Here is a 17020-nt window from a genome sequence, read left to right as displayed (position 1 = left end):
CGTTGTGCTAACTTTGCAAGGAGCTTTGTCCTAATAAGATTCCCATTACAGCCTGAAGAGTCAAATGTATTATCTTCAGCACTGCAGACTTCAGAGTCAAATGTAGCACTGCAAGTTCTGCACTCAGTCAAAATGGATCTCGAAGGCCTTAGCGGGAACTGGGGTATAGTTAGTGATGTGTTTGACTACTAAATGCACTTTTACTAAAAAGTAAAAACTACGTGTGATGTTTAAGCCTTGACTTACATGTATAAACCTCTCATGGGCCACCCTGAACTTCTGTCATCAGACTTCACCTTTTACAAAGGCAATGTGATCATTGAGACCTGATGTGGATGGACATCAGTTACAGATCAAGTGAATTTTTAAATTAAATCCTCCTCTTAATGATAAAAATACATTGTCCTTTGCTATTTTTTTGAAACTTGTGGTTTGATGAGTGTTCCCGAGGCACTATTTCCTTTAAGCAATCCAAGTATAAGCATATTACTAATAATACTTTGGGTTTAAATGGAAACCATAGCTGGTAAAGAAGACAAAACTTCAGACATCATTAAAAATATCCCATGTTACTTACGAAGGGTGACTACTTCTGAAATGCCTATGAGCTAAGACTACAACTTTGCAGGCTCAGATTAAGAGAATCTTTGTACATCTATGCCCATCAAACATTTTAGCTAGCTAATAACATTCAGTGGTACAGATCTGTGCATTGAGTCAAATCTTATTTTGTAGATACTCAGCATGTGACATCTGGTATATGCAAAAATTACAAGACCGATGAAAAGTAAACAATAGTGGTTTAGGAAAAAAAATAACTAAAAATCATTACAAAATTAGCTTTTGAGAATCTTGTAATTCAACTTCAGATACCTGTTTGATCCAAGGTTATAAACAGAACTGTCTGTTGTTTCCCAAATCTTTTAATTGACAGATAAAAAAGTGCTTTTTCTTTAAGAAACTGCAGGCACCTGTGGATTCCTTGTCTGTGTTTAATTCTGCCAAATAATATATAGCAATAATAATAGATGACTTGAAAATACTCAAATTCAAACCATTAACTAAGCACGAACTCCTCTTCCTCCTTGTATGGAGTTGGAATATTTTTCTGTGTATACTAAATCTGAGCTCTTACAATTTTACTTGCATTCATATTCATTCAAGGTTTCTGTAGTAATCTGATAATACAATGCCTGTTTTTCCTTATGCATTAAGAAGAGTATTGGCACTGCAGCTACTGGTGACTTCAAAATATTACAATTGTGGCCTGTGATATAGGAAAGCTGGCAGAATGAGAATGCTTTATGTATCGTGTGCTGAAAAATTTTGCAGTAGATTATTTGTCCAAGCATATATTGACTGTCAGTTCTCTATAAAAAGAGGTGTCTACTCCTTTGTTTACAGGAGAAGTGGAGCCCTTGTTCTGTGCCCTCACACATCATCATAATTAGCACAATTGATACAACTCACTGAAATCTATTAGTAGCATAAGCAGTGGCATTTTATTGAATTATGTGTTCATGTCACAGTAGAGTTGGGCACTTCTGAGTATTTCTAAAGTTTGTAATCAGTGGAGCAAAACTCATGTCATGCTCTTAAAAAGAATAGTGTTAGAGGTTATATGAAAACAGACTGAGTTTTGGTGGTGACAAGACCTCACAACAGTGCCTTGATAAATGCAATATATAATAACAGTACAATAGGAATTGAAATTGAAAGATAAGTCTACACTGGAGGGATTAGAAATATCTTGTATGGAGCATTGGGCCATGAACCTGTTTCTTCTGGGTTTGCAGAGGGAAAACTTGAAGGGCATCTCTGGGGTTTGAAAATGCTCATATGTGGGTAAATTCCTCCATTTACTCGGGATTAAATGTTTTTGCCTATGGAAATTTTTACATCAGCTGACAAAACCCCCTCAGTCTGTCTTTGTCAATCTGAATCTTAATGTAGCCAACTGTTCTGTTCTATTCTCACACTACATTTGTAGTGTAAGAGTCTAAGAGCATGCTGTGTCAGCCATGGGATTATTGGTCCTAGATTTTGCAAAATTTCCCATACACATTTTTAAAACAACAGCAGATAATTATGAGAGTTGACAGATGCCACAGACGTAATTGTTTTCAGCAGTTACAATAGATGTTTTAAAAACATTTCCATATTCAAACCTTTAGTTAGTTCAGGGCTAGTGAAATACAGTCCTTCCTATTTTCTTCTGCCCTCAGGATATCCTCTAGGGATAGCAACCACCAGGACCTCCCTCTTCCTAGCTCCTCATTGCTTTTCACCCACCTGGCTCACCTTTTAGGTCACTGCTCCAGGTAATTTGCTGGGCTGCCTCTCTGATCTGCTGCCTCTACAGCTGTCTGGACTTTTCAAAGGCTTCAGAAAAATCATGCCTCAAAATAACTATTCCATCGAAATGGAACCATGTCTGGAAAGATGGCTGAACTCATCAGCATTTTATTTCAAAAAGTAACATGGATAAGAAGCTCCATTGGCACCAAAATATGTGTTTGTATTTAAGGCATGATGATGTAACTGTGACTTTCCTTTTCTCCTGTCCTTCTCTCAAGCTTGGCCTGACCTGACCTGGGATTAAACAATCAGAAGTCACCATAACGTATTTCTCATGCTCGAAGATCACAAATCACAATGCATTTATACCCATGCCCTGCCTGTGGCACATGTGGCCACCCATTAGTGACATGATAAAGTTTTCCTTTCTTTTGTATTGTTTCACTTCCCTACTCTGTTTACCCAAGAATCATCCTAACAGTTGTTGGTGGGAAGAGATACCGAATGTTACACATCTTCTTGTCCCTCAGGAAAGACATTTGGTAAATTTGGAATGAGCATCTAATCTCTCCAGGATGCTCTGAATGTAAATTTGGAAAGAGGAATTTCTCCAAATAATTATAGTTTAAATGCTGAATTCTAAATATATTTATTTTCTTTGCTTTTTTGTTGGCATGTGTTGCACACATGCTGGAAGAGATTTCTTTTTTGTGGTTGCTATGGTAAAAAGCAATCCCAAGTCCTTTTACTTAAAACCCATGAACTGCAATTAACTGTTTAATGTTGTAACAGACAACAGCTCTAGTAACACCTTAACAGCTTTGAGCATGATACTCCCATCATCTCAGCAGATGGTGATTTTTGGCATTCTGTGTTTTCAGTTTATTCTTCTCCTTTATAATCCTTGCCATTATATCTTCTGACAAATGCTTCTGGACTAACTTAATTGCAATTTAATTCTACTGAGACACCCCTCAGATCTCAGATCTTTTTGTATTTCTGTTCAAGGTGACCAATATATGCCAAAAAAAATTGTGTGTGTATCCCTGTCAGCAATTATAAAACCAGATTTTAAAGTAAGAATCTGTTTCTTCTCATCTGTAACCATAAAATACAGTCTTGAAACGTGCTTAGTCTGCCACAGGTGCCCTTCATCTGAACAGAAAAGGAGAAATAAATGATTCTTTTGTGGAGAAGGAGTAACCCTGAATGTTTGACAAGTGTCTGAATTAAATATCATTTACCAATTTCAACTAGTTTTACTACAGGGAGTTGCCCTTCATTACAGAGGTGGAGACTGAATTCCTCATGAATTTTGCTCATTGTTTTAAAGATTTATGACTAATATAAATCCTTTTAAACAGAGAGTTTCAATTAAATTGAGAAAAAAATTCAATTTTGCCAAGACGTTATCAAAAGCAAGATTGCCTTGTGAAACTTTTTCAGCTACTCTTCCTTTTCCTCTCATATAAGGCGTTTGTACTCCATCTCTAATTTTTTTCCACTTAGAAATAAATTCTTTGGATTTAAAATCAGCACTGTTCTCCATTTTGCTCTTTAAAGGGATTTTGTGTATTTAGCAGGCAGAACACTTCAGATGTTTAGTTCTGTAATACAGGACCAAATAGAGGGTTTTTTTAGTACCTTTAGTGGCAGTATTGGCATTTCTTCTTTTTTAGGAAAAGAAAACAAGAGGGGAAAAGGAAAAGAATAGTTTTCCCAGAATCATAACAAGATAATATTGCAGTTTCAGGTTTTAAAATATGAATGTCTCATTCACAGCTATTTCCTGGCTGACTCCAGGTTTCTATGATTATTATTTATTCAGTGCTGATAGTGTGCCTGACATTGTGCAAATATAGAAAGAGATATTCATGTGGACTATCTGCCAGGATTTCCTAGTTGTTAGTGGCAGTGTTAGCCTCTTTAAGCAAAAGCTTGAGGCTGTCTTTAAAGCAGAGATGCTTTTCCATGCTGCCAACACGCAGCTTCATACATATGACCGTGGGAAACACTGCTCAAATGCACAAGGCTTTGGAAGGATGGACCCAGTGGAGTTTAATTTAATTAGTACTGCAGCAGTGTGTGGTACCTCTAACTAATCAAACCTTTAAGAGCAGTCATGGTAATTTTAAAAGCTGGACATTTTTTAGGGAAAGGTGATTTGATACCTAAAAAATCAAAGAAAGACTGTTTGCCTGAATACTGCATGTTTTAAAATCCTGTGTGTTCTGTGAAATCCATGGACTGTTTTGTAATCTATTTGTAGGACTTACTGATGGCCCATGTACTTAATTTACCTGGATAGTGATGGTGTCCCTCGAGTTGTTTCTGCCATTTGCAGACTATCCATTGCCAGACTGACATCTGCCCCTGGCTTTGTCAGAAACAATGTATTTCAAATTGTAGCACTGAAGGTTTTTGTCCAGTACTAATTTCTCAAATTAGGGACATTCTGCCAGGGGAAAAAAAAATATACATATATATAAATAAATAAATAAATAAATATCTTAGTTTAAATGTTTGTCTTTTTATTAGAAGTCTATCTTTGGATTTCCTTTCCAAAGAGTCCCTGAAAAATAATTCTAAGGATCTTTAGTGACACTTCCTTGACTTTATGCATGGAAAGAATAGAAGGTTTGCTGTCTGCTGTTTCATAGATGAAGAATATTTTTGTCATGATCACTTATAAAAATAGTAACACACCTGAAATCCCACCAATAAAACCAACTTGCAGTGAATGAAAAGGTGGAATGCAAATACTTGTCCTTGTTTTATCCCTGGCTAGGATAAGAGTTCATTATCTGATTCTTTTTCTTTCCCCAGCACAATGAATGGATGATGACAGTAAGCTTATCTCTTTGTCTGAGGTGGTGATACCACACAAGCTAACACTGAAAGGCCTTCTTAGAGCAACACAAATCATATATAGGAGCCAGTATCAAAAAGCTCCACATCCAGAAATGAGCACATCTGCCACGTATCATACAGAAGCAGCCAAACCAAAAAGATTCATAGAAAAATAAACAAATCTCTGAGGAGCTTGAAAGCTGAAGTTAAATATCTTGAGGTCAGTTCAGAACTGCAAAGAAAGTTAAAAATGGATATATCAAATCTGATATATAAATTAAAATTCCTGTATTAGTCATAGTTGTTATATCCCAAATTTTGTTTGGAAAAGGAAAGACAGTGCTCAAATTTCCTTGCCTCTCCACCCACCTCCTTCAATGTCTTCCCTTTAGCTTTCAAGCAATTTATTTACACTGAGCAAAATATCTGGTTTGCACTCACAGGAAAAGTTTTAATTAATTTTCATTTTACAAATCCTCCACAATATTTATTCAAAAGACTGGCAAATTCCAGGAAGTTCACCCATCCCTGAAAAAATAAGTTTTGTAAACAAATCTGGCAACAAATTTATTTTAATAGCAGCAATCCTGCTAATCTGTCAAGATGTAGTTGTTTCTGACACTTGATTACATTCTTCTTCCTTAAGAATAGAAGATAATTTGCTACAAACAAACCATTTAGCTGGGACGTGGTGACTGTCCCTCTGCTATTTCACAGAGCATTTAATTCAACAGAAAAAAAGCTAACAGTATAATGCTTAGCACCTTTTATTTTTTTTTAACAGAAGCAAGGCTAAATTTCTATAGTCACAAACAACAACAATTAAGAGCTTCAGAGCCTTTAAAACCTATTCTTGGTGTATCCCACAAACTGGACCAGCAATACTCCACGTCTCTGAACATACACAAAGGGCATGTTTCCACAGGAATTTTTTTGCCCAGACATCTATTTTCTGGCCATTTGTTCCTGTACATATCATGTCCAGGTCTTATCCAGCCTCAATTCATGGATCCAGTTCCCTGTGCAGCAACACCAGCACTTGTGCAGGTGCATTAACCTGAGACAGCCCAGACTGATATGACACAACTGAGTGGACTGTGCAGCTTAGTCTGGTTTCATAAAGAAAAATATCCATGCCCAGAAAAATGTTTTATGCAAGGAAACAGTATCAGATGTTTGGAAATATCAGTAAAGCAAAATAGGCAAGCCCTGCTGCTTGTCATTAATGTAGATTGAAACCAAAGATAAATAGGTGCTGATGTTCAACTTAAATGGACATCACCCTTCTTTGTGTTAAGACTTCACCCAACTGGACTGCTGGGTGTGTGGACATTTTGGGGTGTTCACCTCTTGATTCTTAAAGAGATTTGACATTTCATCTCACTGCTGCTCCTAAGCACAGGAAAACAATTTGTGAATCTATTTTATGTCACGGCTTCATAAGACTGCATGTCCTGGTGTAAAGGCTCAGCTGGTGCAAATGTCAGTATAGTCCTGGCAGTTTGTATCAGCAGGCAAAATCTGCCATCCATCTTTCCTGCCACTTCCTCAGCTCCTTCAAACTTTAAAAGACTGATCCAGATCCCAGTGAAATCAATGAGAGCTTTCTCTCTGTGCTGGATCCAGCAGTATGCAATCTCTGAAGTACAGCAATTAAGATGTTGAGCTAATGTTAGTAATCCTTTCCTGCCTACCTAGAACACCCAAACTATCTGAGTCAGGCTTCATTCCATGCAAAAGCCCAAGGAAATCAGTTTGGTTTGTGTTTGGTTTGTGACTGAAAGATCAGTCTGTGTCCCCATGGACTAAGAGGTGTGGGGGAGTTCCAGAATTTGCTGCCAGTTTCTTGCCATTTATTTCTAGAAGCTGTTAGCTTAGATTTTCTTTGGCTAAACTAAGTTATGGGGAACTGAGATGATAAGAGTGAAGGCTTTGGACAGTCGCATTTCTAGATGCTTATGAATGTACAACCATTGCTTTTCAGGTTCCTCTTTAGATTGAATTTTAATTCACATTATGGACAATCAGGACAGTGTCCTATTTCTTTCCTAATACCACATTTAAGGACTTGGCCAAATGAGCAGAAGTAAAGAAAATAACCCTAAAAATCCTGGCAGAGTTTGAAGTCAGTAACTTTATACAGTACTATTATTGTGAGACATTTTATTATCTAAACAATTCCTCATTTGGAGGAACTTCAGATACACATTTTTTTGCAACATATTTTAAATCAGTGTAGAAAATGAAAGGATTTATATTTGATGTAGGGATTTATATTTAATGATGTGAAACAATGGATTTTTAAAATATAAGCCAATTAACTTAGCAGCCCCTTGCTTAATTGGCACTCATGCTATTTAAAGGAGTGGTGGGTGTCTAAAACTTTCTCAGGTTGAAAAACAATATTATTTTACGTTATTGATTCTGATTCTCTTTGTGATTTAATCCTTTCCTTTACATGGCTAGGGTGCAGAAATAGTGGGAAAGTCACAGCCACAAGCAATAACATGGCAATTAACTCAGAGGTACTGGTGGGACATTTAAGTAATTTTAAGTCAACATTTATAAACATGATGTTGCTGGCTTGAAAATCTGGACATTATTTGCAGCTTTAGAAGATTTGATTACTTAACTGATTTTGATTTTCAAATTACTTTTGAAAATCAACCACTGTTTTGAATCTGCTCCAGATGGGCAAGGACTGAAAATTGTTATGATCTGGCACGTATTTGGTAGCATAGATAAGTGAGTTGATGGCCTCATTAAAAGTATCTCAAACATATGTGCTGATTAAAAACTCCCTCATCTCAGGCTCAGCAGGGTTTTGGCTGAAGAGAACTGAACTGCTTTGTCACCCCTAAGGGCCTTTTCTGGCATGACAACAGGAGGAACTTCATAATGCTGCTGCACACAGAGGTGAATGTGAAATGTGTCATTGCCCAGCAGCAAGTGCACCCTGGCACAGGCCAGCAGGAACTTCTGTGTGAGTACATGTGTCCCCACAACCTGAATGAGAATCACACAGTGAGATTATGGGTTTAGAAGTCTAAAAGTGGTATTTATTTTTTTCCCACCAACAGGTCCTCAAAATTATTGCCTATCTGGTTAAAAAATGGTACAGAGACAGGCACTGGAGGTTCAAAGGCTCTGAACATCAGAACCAGACATCCCAAACCCCCTTGCTGTCTCTGCAGAGAAACAGATGTTTCAAAAGTACATTACTTCCCATCCTAAATGAAATAGCTAAAGCTGGTCACATCAGTTGTGCCCTAGTAGTGCCTCTTTGTTTCCAAAAGAAGCCTAGGTGTATTTTAGTAAATTTAAGGCAGGCAAGATAAATCCCATTCTCAACAGCATCCCATCATGCTGGCAGCTACTTGCTAAACTGCTGTGAGAATATTTTGCACTTTTTTCATAACCTCAGAACAACTGAACAGGGTCTTTCCTCCAAAGTGTTTCGACTCAGCTCCCACAACACAGTCATTTTTTTAAAAGAGAAAATGTACTATTTCTAGTAACAAGCCTGGCAAAGACACTGACCAAAGTGATATCCCTGGCACATAATATCTCTGGGTTTTAGGATGCTTTGTAACCATTGCCTGCATGAATTAAATGACTCCTTTCTGTTTAGACAGCTGGAATTCTGTGTGGCACTAGATGGCAATATTCCCTCAGCTCCTGCAACGGTCAGGGGAGCCATACACTGCAAAAGGACAAGTCCTGACCTTGTTTCCTTGTTATCACCCATGTAGCTCATATTATAACAGCCAGGTTTTATGTGACTAAACTCAATCTGGGCTGCAGGGCTTTTTAAAATCTCTGTGCGTTCATCCACCTACCTTTACAGCTTCACAGTTCTCTGTCAAAACATTTATTGGACACTAGGTTTACTGTGTGGGATCTTCTGTTTCATTAAGGAAGCTCTTACGGTCTCAGGCTGTTCTATGATGTTGATGCTCAAATCCACAGGCAGGAAATATATACATCCGGAATATTGCACTAGTTTCCTGCTGCCTTTTGTGTATTAATGTGGTGACAGATTCAGTCAAGTCATTACTCAGATATAATGTTGCCTCATGTCAATTGTAAGTAGATTATTTTTTGCACTCATGTTTGTTCTCATATAAAATCAGCATAATCTAAACTCAGCAACTGTAAAAAAGTAATTCTATGTCTGTACCCAGATGGATTTAACCCTATCCCTGTGTGATATTTTTAAAGGTTTTCTCTAGTCAAAGAGCTTATAGACAGCAAGGAACAGGACCAGCTATGAATATTGCCTATCTTCTTTGCATGATTAGGATTTTTTTTGCCTTTGTACCATTTTATCAGGGTCCAGGTCTACTGAAATTGCTCCTTTCAAAAGCAGGCTTGTCATTGATTTTTGTGCGACCGCAATCATTATAACGATTTTCCAATAATTAAGTACTCTGAAACAAAAGTGGAGAGTGAATTGTCCCTCCTTACATACCACGCCTCTCTTCTGGCCTGCTGGAGAGCCACAGAGCCCAGCTGAAGGCCTCAAAGTTCTTGAAACTGTAAACAAACAAAATTTCACACTGATAGGAAGTAGTGAATTATTCTCACTCCTCTTGTTCAAAGGATGGAGGAATTTCTATGTAAAAACCCACCTATCTCCATAGGTTTCTCCGTGTGAAACTCCACCACCTGAGCCCTCTCCCTGTGCTCAGTGTTTTCTGTTAGTTGCACACTTTTCTATGGGTTGTTTTTTCAAAGTCAATAGAAAATATTTCACATGTGCTAAAATACAAGGTTGCTTTTGCTAAAACAATCAAATGCCTTTTGCAGATAAAACAGGCAAGGTATGTCATGTTTCATGATGCAAAGGCCTGTTTAAATAATTCTTGATGATATAATAAAATACTTGACTAAATGAAGTGTATTACACTGTGTACATAGAAACCTTGGAGTTTGTGTACCCATATTTTCCCAAAGCATTCTTTCTTGTTGCACTTGCATCTTTTTCTATTCACAGCCTCGTTTATATATTTACCAAACAGCTCAAGTGGCCAAGCAATTACTATAACAAATGTGTAATATGCAGTAAATGGTGTATCATGAGGTACAAAGTATTGTGTGGGTTCAGGCCCTCATCCAATAATCAGTAAATGCAGAAAGAAGACTTCATTGGCCTCAACACATTTTTCAGTGTATCTTTACTGGCACTAGAACTTAGTTTGGAAGACATGATTAAAATTCAAGTGTTATACATATCTGGTATGGACAAGTGATATAATTTCTTGCAGGCACCAAATGTTCTATGTCACAACACTTTATCCATCTCAAATCATAAACCACGAAATACTTGCTGGTAACATCTACTTTTGCTTGGGCAAATGAATATTAAAACTTGTTATCACTGACTTCCTTGTTTTGTTAAGGCAGAAGAAAAGGTAATATTTTTTAGCAGCACAAGAACTTCTTAAAGAGCAAAATATTTAGCAGCAATGTGTTTTTTACACATCACGGTGTCTTACAGTTGTCATGATTGAACTTGGAAGTGGGACTAAGACCTCTGGCTTTTCTAGAGTTTCTTTGTGGCCTTGCTGATATAATTTGATCTTTTCATAGGGAGCATTCAGGTACCTCTGGAGCTTTCTTGAATTCATGTTCTTGTAATCGTGTCTGCTTCAGTACACATTTGTCTAGATGGAGCAGAGGGAATGGGAAGGATCAGAACAGTCTCTGCTAACTTAATGCCTTTCATATTCCCAGTGGTCCTAAAATAAGAGCTCAAATTCTTTGTTGCAAAAGACAAACTCTCAGGATTCTTTCTTCTCTGGCAAATGCTTTCATATCTTGAGTGTATAACTGCTGGAGTAATGGAAGGACTTTTCAGCACAGATAACAACATCATTTTCAGCCTTCTGTGTGCACTCACCCAGATTTTAGGGTGTTCTCCACTTAAATCTGGATCCCCGAAAAAGAACTAGGTATGATGGAATCTCTTCTTGTTAACACACTTCAAGTTCATTGTCAAGGGAGTGACTAATAGGGATTACATGTTTACAAGTCAATGCTAGAAAAATACCTGCCTGGGACTTTTTTCCATAATTGTATGGGTTACTGACCTAGCTAGGATGGGATTATATTAGATGAGATTAGGTGAGCATGGGTAGTACTCTATGAATTTTAGTTTGTTCTTTCCACTCGGAAATGGTACAGAGAAAGTTTTCAGCTGAGAAATTGACAGAAATAAGTTTCTGATGTAGGATGCTAAGGTAATGTTTTACTATTTTAGGAAAGGTTATCAAGGCAGTGAATGGAGAAGCTGTAATGTTTAAAGAGAAAGGAAATGAAAAGAAAACCTGACAGTCTCAGTAATATAATTCATGAAACAAAACTAATAAATTATCATAAACTGAGGTTGGATCAAGTGTATGAAAATTCTCCTTAGGCTGTTAATTTTTGGTGAATAATTACCACAGTAGTAGCAAAATATCTACTTTCCCATGAGTTGGCTAAAGAGTAGAGAGCCACTACTCTGGCTGAAATAACCATTAATGGGAAAATTATGTCTTGAGCCTCTGATGCGTTTGAAAAGTAAGAGAACATTTCCTTCATGTTGACAGACTGGAAGTCAATTGAGAATTAAATACCTAGAAAACAACTGAACATCCTGAACCTGCACATTTTGTTATGCAAGTAGACTACTTCTCTGAAGCTGGCCTCTGTTGAAACACCTCACTTTCCTGAGGCCAGGCAATTGGAAGCTGGCACATCAAGTTCTGCTCTCTCCCACCTCATAATCCTCACTTCCCATGTTTTTTTCTCTTTGTATCCCAAGCTAAGACCAATGCATTCTGTCACACTCCTCTCTGTTGATCTTTTCCTTGGAACCAGGATTCTTTAATCTCTTGAAAGATGTTGCATCTCCTGCGTATTCTCCACTTTACCTGATTTTCCAGAATACAATTTTTAAGAAGTGCAATTTTTTTGCTCCAAAGCACCCAAATAAAGTTGTAAATCATCTTGAAACCAAATAATTACAAAACCCCCTTTTTTGACCTCTTCATTTGCTCCAAAATTAATATCCCCTCTATTTTGCCTGAAAACTCCCTATTTGTATTCTTGCTTGTGTTGCCTTAACCCCTCTTCATCTAGCTGCTTTATATTCCCAGGAAGCTCATTCCTGACCTCCTTGCAGTGTATAAGTGCCATTGTTGCTAGACTTGCCAGTGAATTTCTGCCTTGCTCACCTTTTCCTAATTCACCTGTTCCTAACCAGCTTGTGTGCTTATTTTTTTACATGATTTTCAACCTCTTCTGGACTCTCTTATAATTCTGGCTGCCATTTCACTTCATATCTCACAGCCTGGCAGGTTGAATCAGAGAACCACAGAAATCCACTCGGAGGAATATAAGAAATGAGGGATCTAAGGAAAGTAATGAGACAAGAAGAAGTGACTCAAGGAAGAAGAAAGAACCAGAACTCTTTCTGCTCACCCTTACTCCACCCATCTGAGCTGCTCTCCACACCCTCCTTCCTGCCTGCTATGCTTGGCTCTCCCCTCATCTCCATGGTCACCTTTACAGTCTCCTCACAACATGCTTGAACCATGAGACTTAACAGGAAATACTTGAAAGCCCTGGAGACATATTTAGAAGGAAAGCAGTTATTAACTACTCCATGGGTATTTACTTAGTACCTGAAACAATTACCCATTGCATTTCCAGGTGAAGTTGGGGACAGGCTAGCATTTCAAGCATGTGTTTATTCCAGATGCCTTTTCCATACATCTCTCTCATATGTCTCTATAGTGTCTATATCATAAATAATATCTGGTTTATGTTTATGGACTTTGAATCCTTCCTGAAAGTAGATCTGTGTATGTTGTCAGAAGGAGAGTCAAAACAAAGAAGCTGAGGAATGTATTTACAGGAAGAAAAAAACCACATCAAGCCACACCAAAAACAACCCCTCCTCCTCCCCACCAAGACCCAGCCTAAGGAAAAAATAAAGAAAATAAAGGATAAAATTGTGACCTCTGAGTTCTGGAGAAGGCTTGGCTATTCAGAGCATAGGATAGAATCAGTCCTATCACTCAAAGTAGATACTAAACAAATTTAGAAATGTATCTGAAAGACTTTAAAACTTATCCCAGATAAGTTTTCTGTAGTTTTTTTAAGACTTAAAGGAACAGGCTTATAATGGGATAGATTACACATTGCAGCTAAAAAGAGTTTAGCAGAATAAAGCTAGCAGCAGTTTTACAGTGTTCTGGTAATCAGTGGAAGATCATTGTACAAGACACCACATTGTACAAGCCTGGTTCGTGCCTGTGCACACAGACCTCATCATTGTGAGGTGTGCAGTCAGATCAAAAACTTCTTTGTGGACTCAGAAATGCATATGAAAGGATGGGCAAAGACCTGGTAGGTAAAGGGGCAGGTTAGAATTTTTTTACAAGATAAATATATTTACATTATTATCAGCATAACTAGGTCATTTAAGAGTCAGATTTGCCATATACTTTTTTTACTAACATGAAGTCTAGGCACACATTTCCTGGGATTAAGGAAGATCAAGTTCCTTGATACTACAGGTTGTATTCCCAGATAATAGAGTGTGGCCACATCCACTTTAAACCATTACAAGGTCCTAGAAGCACTTTAAAATAGATGCAGATTAGTCGTCAAATGAGTATTTCTCATGAACATTAAAATCAGTATGTGATATGTAGGTATGGCCCAGTTCCAATCAGTAGGCTTTACTCATGCATCTTTTCCAGGTCCATTGTGTCAGCAGAATTCTCCAGGCCACATGGGTACCACAGCCTAAGGTGTGAACACAGCAAGTGTAGGCAATGCCTGCCCTGGTGTTAAACTGGCTGCTCATGTTCAGCATGTTCAATTAACATGTTCATGCTACACAAAACACAGGAGCATGGAACAGAACTTTCTGAGCTATTGTCAGTTTTCAGTGGGACAACCACAGACAGTCATGCAGAAACATCTAGAGATGCCAGCTTAGATCACACATCAGTCAGGTTTCTCCACAGCTGTGTTAAATCTGAATCTCAAAATTCTGGCTCTTAGCAAAGCTGCTAAGTTTGTGCAGGGATGTTGAGAATCAACTAGATAAATCCCTGAGCAACCTGATTTAATTAAGCCTGCTTTGAGCAGGATATTTGACTAGGTGACCTCCAGAGGTCCCTTGCAGGCTAAATTATTCTGTGAGTCAATTCTAATACACCTATATTGCATTCGGTTCCATTAGTAGTGTCACTTCTCTCTTATGCTCCATGAAATAACACTAGGACTGCCTGTAGTTAAAAAAAATGTTGTTTGCATTGTGGGCTAGCAAGTTAAATGCCTAATCTAAGGGAACCAGTGCACTTCCATGGGGGTCCATGCTGTTCCTGAGACAGCTACACCAAAGCTGCATCATGTACAAACTTCATCATGTACACATGCCTCACCTCCAAGTAGGTGGTATGTGTGGTCTGAGTGATTCTCTGGTAGTCAGAAAAGAAAAGAAAATGTCAGATTCTTGGTTTGGGTAAACAAAAAAGAGTATTTGATTCTGGTGTGTGAAGAGAGCACCTCATGGCCAGAGTGGTGAGAGCAGCATGGTATTTCCAGATTTAAAACATACTAGATTCTCTTCATAATGCTTCATTGAATAAGACAATTATAGTGAAAGGACAATTAATGACTGTTTTCCCAAGTACAGACCAGGACTGTGAATGAAGCAAGGAGCAGTTCCCTGACAAGCAAACAAGCTGACGGTGTTTGGAAACTCCCTTAGAGACATGGGTCCTTTGTTTCATTTCTCACTGCACAACATGAAAAAGAAGAATTTAGGTGGAGCTGATGTAAACTGGGGAAAACATACTGTGGTCTTCCTTCAGTTTGCATCCTGGGGACATGAAGGACGGGGCCATAAAGACAATGAAGAGCATGCTCCTTTTCCTAATTTTGCTGGGAGTAGTGTCTGGTAAGAACATGATTTCATTATGCTGCTAAAATTAGAACACTGTTGGCTGTTATACTTTCTCTAGGGAACTTTATAATACATATTTAGGGATCAGACACAGATGGGAAAAATCAAGTAACAATTATTTTCCTACTGAAATAGATTGGGCTCTGTGGTTACAGCAGTATAATGAAGAGAATATGACTCTTTGCTGAAACACTTTGTTGGATGAGGCACTTCAATTCTAATAGCCACTGCTCAGTGTGACAGCACTGGAGTGAGAAAGGAGGTCAGCTCTCTAAGAAACAATAACTAGTAGTTATACTCCAGTATCCTCCTTTCAAGTATTGATAACATTTCTCCTTGAAAAGTAAAGCAAGCAACCAAACAGGACCAAACACTCCTTTTTTTTTATGGAAAGAGTGATCAAGTACTGGAATTGTCTTCCCGGGAAGGTGATGAAGTCACCATCCCTAGATGCGTTTAAAAATAGACTGGATGTGGCACTCAGTGCCATGGTCTAATTGAAGTGTTAGGACATGGGTTGGACTCAATGATCTTGGAGGTCTCTTCCAACCCAGTCATTCTGTGATTCTGTGAAATTTGTGGACAGTATTAGTAGTATGACATCACTAACTTTGATCAGTGTAAATACATGGGAAATTTGCCTATATGAGTATTTGCCCATTAGCAACTTTTTAGATCTTCAAGCTGTCTGAAGTCTGCATGGCACACAAAGCACTGGTATTGCTGTAAGCTACCTGCTCAGGTAGGGTCATTTTGCTCTCAAGGAACTGTAAGAGTTCTGCCATCCCTCAGGAACCTGTCAGTACTTGGTGGTTTTCCTTATGTTCCCAAAACTGATTAGGATATTGGCTACCACTTTCAGCTTTCTTTGAAAAACAACATTTTTCTAACCTGCATGGTTGTGGATATAGAAAATCTTGAAGGCGTTACTCAAGCATCCTAAAGACTGGTACATCACAGATAAATAGGTCTTAAATATACATAAACGTCTCCAAACTAATCATTATTGCTTTGTCTTGGACTCATCATTTGTCAATGACTGTCGTTGATAATTCTGGTAAATAATGGATTAAATTTCTTCAGAAATATTTTATTCTGCAAAGCAAAGAGGTAAGCAAGGATTTTTCAATATGGAAGGAGAGTTTTTGTAAAATTGGTTGGAAAAAGAAGCAGCCATTTAGATGCAGTGCCTAAAATTTCAGTTAAAGAGCAAGAGGTAAGAACTTTTGATTTAGAAAGACAAATTCTGAATAAACAGCCAATGAAATCTTGGGAGATAATACAAAAATAGCAACTGCTTTCTACATTTCTAAATACTGTAAATTATTTCATTGTTTTTATAAATGGTTTCCATTAATGAACTGTGGCTCGATGAGTGAGCTGAATTCATCAAGTACTGTCCACAGAAGATTACATTCCACGTTCAGATCCACTTATGGAAATGTGTCTCCAGAAGCCCCTCTCAGCCCAGCCTCATTTGCATGGGTGATTTTTGTTGATGATATTTTCCCGAATCTGTAATAACAGTAAAAAAAACTTAGTCCTTCACTGGATCTTGCTCCTGCTGACATAAATCAGTAACAGCTCAGCTGAGCTACCAGGGTGTCAGATTGACCTGTTCAGATTAACTCTTTCAGGTAGGTCCCACCTCACAGTATCCCACATCCCAGCCAGTACCTGTAGAGTATCTCCAATGCCATTTTTTCCATAAATGCCAGAGTAATCCCAGCTAGATCAGTGACCCATGAACCTGCTGTATCTGCAGTGTGGAAGCATGAGAATCTCCATGCAGCTGTACAGGGGCCCGTAGGCTGCAGCTCTAGTGGTCTCAGACTAGTTCCTGTAGCAGCTTTTCACCTTGCAGCTCTGCAGCAAAAAAACCCCAAAAAACAAAAAAACTTCATG

General features: G+C 38.1%; 1 protein-coding gene across 1 annotated transcript in view; it reads left to right on the top strand.

The window, feature by feature from the left end:
• Window positions 1-15001: 15001 nt before the first annotated feature.
• Window positions 15002-17020, top strand: part of CDHR3 (cadherin related family member 3) — a 36168-nt gene continuing 34149 nt past the window's right edge. Inside the window, exon 1 of the mRNA XM_088165817.1 lies at window positions 15002-15109. Within this exon, the coding sequence (XP_088021943.1) occupies window positions 15040-15109 (70 nt within the window). The 5' untranslated portion in view covers window positions 15002-15039. The remainder of the gene's footprint in view (window positions 15110-17020) is intronic.

Source organism: Sturnus vulgaris, chromosome 5 (assembly GCF_052056855.1).
Source record: "Sturnus vulgaris isolate bStuVul1 chromosome 5, bStuVul1.hap1, whole genome shotgun sequence".
NCBI classification, from domain to species: Eukaryota; Metazoa; Chordata; class Aves; order Passeriformes; family Sturnidae; genus Sturnus; species Sturnus vulgaris.
The sequence above is the reverse complement of the archived record's forward strand: the minus strand, read 5'-3'. Positions and strand labels throughout refer to the sequence as shown.